Genomic DNA, 9746 nt, shown 5'->3' on the forward strand with positions numbered 1-9746 from the left:
GAAGGGCATATCATACAAGTGGGGTGGTGCCCCCTGGTTCGGTGATCCAGACGATTGGTCTGTGGGTGGGCCATGCTCCATAAACCTCCTCGACAAGACTATCTGGACTCCAGAACATTCGATTTGTTGTTATTGATGGTGGAGAATGAATGCCGCAACAGTCAGTATTCAACTGATGGAAGAAAGAACAAATTAATGGCTAGGATCTTCCAGCTTTGGAAATCTTGGAGCCAAGCTTCATCTAGAGTGGGGTCCAACAGACCAATATCTAGATCCCTGAACTAAGGCTGAAGATTCATCTAGTATATAATAATTAAGTATAAATCTAGTAAGGCCGAAGATTTTGTGAGTGAAGTACACTTTCAAAGCAAAATCTTTAAGATGAATTTTGTGATCATTGGTTTGGGATATGTAAATCTCTAAAAGATGGCCCTTAAAGCCACAAGGATAGAGAAATCTCTAAAAGAAAAGAAAAGAAAGTGATATTATTAATGGAAAGTCCATTTAGGAACCCCTTTCATATGCCTTATATAAGCCCCATAAACCTAAATTTGTAACTTCCTCAAAATAGTAAAGCTTACTAAAATCCCCTAAGACAGGCCTATTTTTTGGAAAACAATTCCAGGGTTATACATCACAGTGGCCCATTGGAGCCCCTGTCCACTCCTTTCTAGGGATGGGCGGGGGTAGTACCCAATCCGCATCCCTTGGATTGCTGAAATTGGGCTCCACTGTAAAAAAAACTGAAACCCCGAGTACACTGCCCATGTATATGCATGTATAGTTGGATGGTTGAATGGATCCACCATTTTCTCCATATTTCTCCTTATTCCTAAATATGCAAATATGTGTCTTTTCGCTGTGATTTGATTTTTTTTATTTTTTTTTGGGTTAGCTTGTTAGTACACCCACTATCAGATCACACTTCACTGTTAGCCACCCCCACCAGGGAATCGATGCCAAGACCATTCGCCGTGATTAGATTCTTAAATATGTAAATGTGTATTTTAGCATCTCCATAAGTCTCATTAAAAAATTCCACCATTTCCTCCATTTTCCTCTAATGTTTCCCCAAGTCAGCATTACATGCATTTAGACCCCATTAAAGATAAACTTATTATGTGTCTTTTTTGTAATGATTTGAATCCTAAATAGGCAAATATGTATATTTTAATGTCTTCAGAAGTTTCACTAATAAATTCAACCATTTCCTCATGTTTCCCTAATGTTCCCCCAGTCAATGATATATTTTTGGGTATCAACAATAATATCGGCGTTATCAATGCATGTTTATGTTGGTGCTCTTTTCTTGTTTGTTTTCTGTCACATGTGTGTGTGCGCGCGGGCATGCCAAAATCAATAAAGCGGCTCGATTCAAGCTGAATTAGCTTTCAACCCTAAGTGCCGAAATAAGCCTATATGTCCAATGTGAACGTATATGACCAGATTATGAGAAGATCAATCGCTTACTCAGCCACTCAGAGAATTTTGTAATGATCAAGCGATTGTTGGAGGGTGAGGTTCTTCCTCTTAAGATGGGTTGCGCTTTACCTTTCACAATAAAGGACTTTTCATAATACCAGTGCAATCCAACAAAAGTAAAAACTCACAATCGATTGCTAGGAGCGACTGCAAGAATGTGTCTCTTGAAAGAACTGCTTGATATTAGATAAGGATTAGTCTAGCGTATGAGCATAGACCTTGATTACAACTAAGAACTAAGAATTACCACTACTAGATTATAATTACCTAGGATAACTGAAATAAAGACAAAATTTTCATTGATACTGTATTGTTGTTGTTGTTTTTTTTTGTTTTTTTGCAAATTTAGTATTTATAGATTTCTATTGTACAACTTATTCTTCTATATTTTTTTATTGTTACTTCAATAGTTATGATAGTCGAGGAGTCCTCTAGATCATTCTTTTGATACGTTTCTTTTTCTTGTTTGTCCCTCTTCTCTTGACCAAACTCTACTTTTCTCGGCCGTTCTATGGATTTCCTCTCTTATTTATAGATTTCTGTTGTCCAACTTATTCTTCTAGATTTTTTATCATTACTTCAGTAGTTACGATAGTCGAAGAGTCCTCTAGATCATTCTTTTGATACATTTCTTTTTCCTATTTGTCCCTCCTCTTGACTAAACTCCACTTTTCTTGGCTGCTTCTCGTTCATCGGCCGCATTGCTTATGTCAGTCGTCTGATGACATGTAGTATTAATCTTCTGCCAACTAGGAGAAACGCTCCAAGTATCTTGAAGACCTTTTCATTCACCTCCTACCTCTGGTGCAGCGCCACATGCTGCTCCCTCATTGGTTATAGTGGGGATTGCCAGAAATAGGGTACAACATTGCGCCCCTTTGTGCCACATGCCATTTCCCCTTTGATTCTTACGGACCGAGGCCAAACCAAATGACAGACTTTGTTGTCTGTCTCTCGATTGTCCTTGTGACACGTAGCACACAATCATCTCGTATAAGGAGTCATGATTGCTCTTTCATTAATGCGTACATATCTTTGTAGATGTAAACACATTTCAAAGTCGGTTGTTACCTTTCTTCACTTTTTGCTTCTCGTCCAAACTTCTTCGTCTAATCTCCTTCTGATTGCCATGGATGCTTCTTCTTCTTTTTCCATTCCAACCTTTCACTTGGCATCTTTCATTAAAGATTCGGATATCCTTTCTTTGGCAGTGTTCAATGACCTCCTTTTTAAAGCTCCTGTTGAACCAAATAGGTCATTTTTTACACTCAACCCAGCCTTTCATCCCGATGTCACCTACGAGCAGCTTTGTGAGATCAAATATTGATGCTCAATGTCCTGACGAAGTTCTGCTTATCTAATCCGATCAATTCCCAGACTTCTAACGCCTTCAAACCTCCAAGATCATGACCGAAAATGATGAATGGTTGGGAAGAATGGTGAGACTTGGAAGCGGGCTAGAATGTATGATTCCATTAACCTTTTTCCTGTATAAGCATCCGATCAATATTCTTCTTGCAACAGCAATGACATTTTAGAGTTGATCGACTAACACATTTCATTTTGGTTGTGGGCTGATGGGTCCAACAATCATGGATGTGTGCGCTTTTCACTATGCCAAAACAGTGAAATAACGACAGCTGAAAACCATAGTTATCCCATCAACCTCCATTACTAAAAGGGTGCCATTGGAACCAACTCTCAGCATACATACATCAACCCCAGTCAGCATGCCTCTCCAAACATCTGGCTAACTTTAGGAGAGGTAATGAAATCACCCCCAGCCCAAAAAACTTGAAACTAGCAATAGGATGATGTGGATCAGAGAAACCAACCATGGATCACTGTAAAACAGGTCCTTAATCTGAAACATAAATACTGTTAACTAAAATGAGATGAACTAAGTTTTAAATGGACTAGGGAAAAGGCTATTTCGGATCTCAAAATTTCCTTTGCTATCCAAACAATGCAAAAGATCCAAATAATGGAAAACCCACGAGTTTTCTTTTCCCACAATCTAAACTGGCCCTTATTTAAATGAATCCATAATATCCAATTGAGCTACAGGTTTGAGATCTGCTCAATATGTGCAAACAACTATTTACAAGAAGGTCCAACCCAAGTATACTATGCAGCCTTTTCCAAATCAGAAAAAGAAGAAGAAGAATATATGTAAAACATCATTTACACGAGTGCTGGTGCCTAGTTAAAAAGATGCCTTGATATTAACCTTTAAGAAGATGCTCCAATTTAGATTATGACCAGTCAATATTCTTCTCCAAGTAATCCATGCAATACACTAGACCTAGTTGACATGTAAGATGAAAATTTATATTTAGCATTAAGAAGAAAAATATTCAATATCACAAATAGAAGTATACTAGTATATACACTAACCTAACAAGGGAAAGCCCGGAACTTCCATCAGGTGAATAAAATTCCATAGTGCCAAGATGCACGACGAATATATATTCAAGATGTCCCTATAAAATTCAGCGATGTATATTTGTTTTGCAAAATGTGGCCCCACTTGATTTGTAGGCTAGGACATTAATATAATGGTTCTTTTGTTACGGATGGATTGGATGTTGGGACTATTTGCACCATTATGGCATGTGTAGCATGTACATAAGCTTTGAAATCACTTCAATACAAGATTCATTAAGTAGAACAACTTGGCTGAGCTTGTAAAGGTCACCTGTTCTTGTATGAAGCAATCCAGCTCCAAGGAGGTTTTTCTTTCTTTTTGTCAACGAAGCCCAACTCACCAATCTTTCACAATAGCAAATATTTCATCAAAGTCATTTGTTTTTCCAAGAGTACAGATTTGCCGATGTGACAATGTCTTGTACAAGCATACTCTAAAGGGAGAAAAGTGTTCTAATTCAAGTTACTAGAAACAACAACAAAAACTAAAGCTTTGTAAAAAGAGGCACGTGTTAAAGGGATACCTCCTTGATTCCCATGTATAAGAGCCTAATGATGATGAGAACAAGAATCACAAAAGGGTCCACAAATAGGGCAACATTATCCCGCAAAGAAATAGAAAGTAGTAGATGTTAATTGTAGTATTAGATGTTGATGCACTTGATCAGATTGAACCATTAATGCACTTGATCAGATTGCACACGAAGTTCGGATTAGAGCTACAGTTTAGCAAAGGTTTGCATTGCCATACATGGATGACAAGGAAGCTTACAAGAGCTCAAAAACTAATCAAGCCCTTTTCTTTTCCTTTGCAACAGAATATGTACAATCTTATTAAAACTAATCAATGAATTAAAAGAGGGTTTGAAAAAAAAAATAGAAACAACAATATTCATTTAATGAGATGGCCATCACGATCTACAAACTTCTAGTATAATGACATTATAAAATCTAGTAGTATAAAACAAAAGGCCATTAAATTCATGGGTTCTATGGTCTACATGAATTTGCAACCATGAAGCATTTATGAAGTTTTCGGAATTTATTTTCTTGATATTGGCAAACTCTTTTACTAGCAAGTGTTTAGCCAAATCAACTTTTAACATTTCGATAACCAAAAGTCTATCCATAGCAGCTTTCATAATCCATTCTAGACCTCTAAATCACTAGCCACATCTATCTTATTCCCAACCTTATGTATCAAGACCAGCACACAATGACTTTGGTACAAGCAAAGTTCTCCAACAAAGTTGGTTGCTTAACAACCTTCCACAAAATAATCTCCTATTTATAATGCTAATAAAATGCATATACAAGCTTCTCAACTTGGTAAAAGTCAACTCACCTTTGTTTAATGCCAACAAAGATGCATTTAACAAGGCCAAATATGCATGTTCAATTCTCACCATAGACTGAAAGTCATAGGAGCAAATCCAATATTTCCCCACTAGAAACCTGAAAATCAAAAACTTTTCTTAGGATTGTAGAGATATATCATCATCATCTAAGCCTTGCTCAATTCTATTTATAATTTTCGTAAGTTTACTTACAATTATTATTGGCTCTTAATCTATTTGCTATGAAAATCTTAAATATAACCTGACAGTGCTCCTCTGATAAAGCTTGATTGAAACAAGTAATTTGGTGAAGATTAGTGTCCATGAGTTCAAAAGCAATGTACACATCATTAAATGTTTCCTTACAAGGAGGTGATATCATATCTCTAATAGCCGCGACCTGTATAACAGAGAAAAATGCAACCGATATAGTCTATTATAATTTAAGAAAGAGAAAAAACATTTGTGGTTGCACCGATACAGTCTAGTATATTACGAACGACTGCCTACGCACCCAAAAAAGTCAAATTGGTATCAAGCCACTATGTAGTTCCTTTTAATTAACTAAGTTACTAAAGGTCACAAATTTCATATTTAACAAAGTATCAGCGAATGTCGTCTCAAATTATTTGCAGGTGGTGCATTTAAAAAAAAATAAAAAAAATCAAATATACGATCAATGTATATTCTTGTTACATCTCGTATTGCAACTAGAGACAACATTCCGTTAACAATTCGGTTACATCCGAAATTGAAATCCTTTAGTGACTTGGTTAATAGAAAACAAATGACAACAAACCATAATTAATGAAAAAGATACTAAAGATTAAATGAATAAAAAAAGCAACTTGAGCCAAATAAGGATTTCATTGAATAATCAAGTTTTCGTCATACAAATTACCAAAGCCTGTTCTAGAAGTTCAAAAAGTAAAACAAAATCACTGAATATTCAAATTTTCATTAGAAATTTAGGCCAAACAACAATTTCACCCAATTGAATATCTTCAAATGTCCTGTTATCATTAAACAACTCTGTTGCGCGAATGTTGATATGATTCATTACAACTCTGACACATTCTGGAGGGATGCCTGTATTATCTGACACTATCCGCCCACTTGCAATAGTCCGACCACGGATATCTCTCAATTGGCAAATTTGTTCCATCAATGGACTTGTTGCAGAGTCTTCTCGAATTCGACTTGAGGGCTCATCAGATCGGCAGTGGGCCTACAAATAAAATTATGGTTTCAAGTAAATAATAATGCTACTTTTATCTTAAAAATAATAATTATGCCATTTGGTCGTGGAAAATGCAATACCTGAGATGCAGCTGTATTAGGGGAGCGGTGAACTAGTTGGCTTTGATGAGTAATTTTCTGCCTAAGTTCAGTGAACTGTTGCTCAACAATCGTACGAAATTCTTGCATTTGAGTCATTGTTTCTTCAAATTTAGCCTCAATAGACATACGTGCATTCTTCTCCGATCGAGCTTCTACAATGTATGGGGTAGCAACCTTCATAGTAGTCTTAGAAATACCAAAACCTATCCCCCTAACCCAGCCTTTGCTATCACGACCACAAACCTATACAATAATTTTTAAGATTAGTGATTTGTGTATATTATTTAAAAAAAAAAAAACCAACAACAATATATATAAAGTTAGAGAATTGATGGAAAACCTGTGAAACTGGGTCATGGTCTAAATCCTTGTGCTTACTGGAAGGATCACTGTCAGCTATCGATAATATGCTTTCCTGTTGGAAGATAGTTGTTACAATAAATCCTTCGTTGTACTTGAATGCAAAAATTGATTAAAAAAATGAAAAATTGTTCTCACCGCTGTTTCATAATGCGTTTGTGTTCTCAATGAACTGATCAATCTCTTTGCATTATAGGACTATCTGGCAAAGAGTTCTCGCTTGGCAAAATCTTCTTGAGCAGTTGCAACAAACTCGTAAAACTATTATCTGACCACTGATATCTAGCCTTTATGCTCATCAACTCAACTGTCACTGACAACTTTGTATGCTCGTGTTTACATGATGGATATAGGGGTTGTATTGTATCTTCCCTTAATTTATTGTACTGAGAATCATTGTCTATGTCGTCTTGAGGTTGACTTCCATGTTCTTCATTGACCTCATTCATACATGCATCTAAGTCATTGGGTTGAACACGACCAAAAGTATCATTAACCAAATCAACCATTACAGGCAACAACTCTTCATTACAATTAGTGGCAGATGTACTAGGAGCCCCGGCGTTGAAACCCATATTGGGAAATTGTTCTCCATGAAAAAACCAAGTTGTGTATGTCTGATCTATACCATTCATGATCAAATGCTCAGAAACCGTACTTAGTATTTTCTTCCCATGCACATTACGACATTTAGCACAAGGACAACTGTACCAATCAACACCTCCTGAATTTCTTTTGGCAAAAATAACAAACGATTCAACGCCTTTAATGTATTCATCACTTAATATATCTGTCATCATCCAATTCTTGCTTGGGGGCTTCAAATCCATTTCTGGTACCACGTGCATGAAGCATATAAAAATTGAGATACAATAAAAAAGAGGCTTTTCATAAAAAGTCAAAACATGGACAACTTGAGTTTGACTCCATTACATTCTTCAATACAAAAGTTTGCAAGATAAAGACTATAGAAAAAGATAAATATACCACAACATATAAGAGATTATAAGTCTTCAAGATGATGTATTCTTAATCATTAACACCACATAAGAAATCACCAAAAAAAAAAAAAAATGATCCATATCTATCTGCAAATATATACACATGATCATTCATACCACATGAATTAGTTGATTTAAACAAGGTTCTTGGACTGATCTGATTAGATCTCTAAGATAGAGCATCACAATGGCTAATCTGAGCCGACAAATGGTTTTAGAAAATTCCAATTAGGCTAGGTATGAAGTTTGGCGCCAATCAAATTTAACATCACATCGATCTGATCAAAACAGTTTGTTTTGAAGGGAACTTTTAACACTGGATGGTTCAAGATTTTTCTGGATAGATCGATCCTTGATGATCAAAACAGATTTTTCTGATCAAAATACATTTAGGGACCTCAAATTTCTCAAATAGGCCTACTATGAACGGCCCACACCATGAGAAAAAATGGGCCCAATATGCATTTGGAACTTTTGAACTTCTCAAAGGGGATATCCAAATGATTCATGTGGGCCCTAAAATGTGTCATGGGCCCACCATGTAAGATCCACACACATGCCAAACATTCGAAGCTCTCAAATGTGTCAAGTAAACCCACCGTGTGAGAACCACATGCATGCAAAATGGTTTCGGAGATTTTCAAATGTGCCAAGTCGGTCCACCATGAATGGCCCATACAAAGAACAAGAACTAAGCCCCAAGAAGATGTTTCAAGTAGGCTCATCATGAATGGCCCACACCAAGAGCAAGAGCTAAGACCCAAAATGGTCTGGAGGCTTTCAAGATGATTCAAGTGAACTTTCCAAGGGACCCACATCTTTTGCAACGATCTAACCCAAAATGGTCTGAAGCCTCCAAATCTCCGAAGTGGGCTTATCAAATCTAGCCCACACCATGCCCATAAAGCAAGAGCAAAAGATTTGTGGGATTTAAATGCTCAAGGGCTTATCAAATCCCAAGAGCCAAAAGCATCTTTCCAAAGAGAAGGCTCACAAAAAATGGAAAATGCAGAGCCTAGGACCATCAGATGGAGCCTAATATTTTTCTGGATAGATCGGGCCTACTGATCATCAAGGACCATTCGATCAAGGACCACCGATCTGATCAAAATCTGTTTTGATCATCAAGGAGCATCACTACAAGTATCAAGGTGGATTTACCCTATGGATGGATGGTTGGATCATCAAAGACCTCATCCATCAAGTGGGCCATCCATCAGTGGGTCCCTCTACATCATCATGATCATGTCTAAAGGATAAAACTAAATTTCGAAAGAGACAAGGGTAAAGGTACTCACCTAGATGGTTTGGTTGAGTTGGATCTACCTCCTGATGGCTTGGATCTTGCGACGAAGGGTCCACCTCTCTCTCCATCTCTCTCTCTCATGGACCGGTTTTGATCAGAGCGACAGAGGTAAAAAGGAAATCCAGAGAGGGATCGTCCATGAGTTTTGAGTGGCGGTAGACTTTGGCACCACGGCCGTCTCTGGCTAGGAACGTGCATGAGTTTCGAGTGGCCACCGTGATGTATGGGTCATATCCACACCGTCAGTTCATTTTTTTTCCATATTATTTTAGGGTATAATCCTAAAAATTAGGTAGATCAAAGGCTCAAGTGGACTACACAATCAGGATTAAACTCTTACCGTTGAAAACTTCCCAGGGCCCACAGAAGTTTTGGACAGAGCTGATATTGTTCTTTCTCTTCGTAGAGGTCTATGTAACTTTATGAATAGGTTGGATGGAAAATAAACATGACGGTCGGCCCTGCAAAAGTTTCAACGGTGAGAATCATTAT

At 37.2% G+C, this 9746-nt stretch overlaps 1 protein-coding gene across 1 annotated transcript; it reads right to left on the bottom strand.

Moving 5' to 3' along the window:
- Window positions 1-5769: 5769 nt before the first annotated feature.
- Window positions 5770-9413, bottom strand: LOC131218997 (uncharacterized). Its single transcript, XM_058213939.1, has 4 exons — window positions 9275-9413; window positions 6928-7002; window positions 6567-6830; window positions 5770-6474 (listed from the first exon to the last, which is right to left on the bottom strand). The coding sequence occupies exons 1-4, from the start codon at window positions 9320-9322 to the stop codon at window positions 6196-6198; spliced, it is 666 nt and encodes a 221-aa protein (XP_058069922.1). The 5' UTR covers window positions 9323-9413; the 3' UTR covers window positions 5770-6195.
- Window positions 9414-9746: the final 333 nt, after the last annotated feature.

Source organism: Magnolia sinica, chromosome 11 (genome assembly GCF_029962835.1).
Source record: "Magnolia sinica isolate HGM2019 chromosome 11, MsV1, whole genome shotgun sequence".
NCBI classification, from domain to species: domain Eukaryota; kingdom Viridiplantae; phylum Streptophyta; class Magnoliopsida; order Magnoliales; family Magnoliaceae; genus Magnolia; species Magnolia sinica.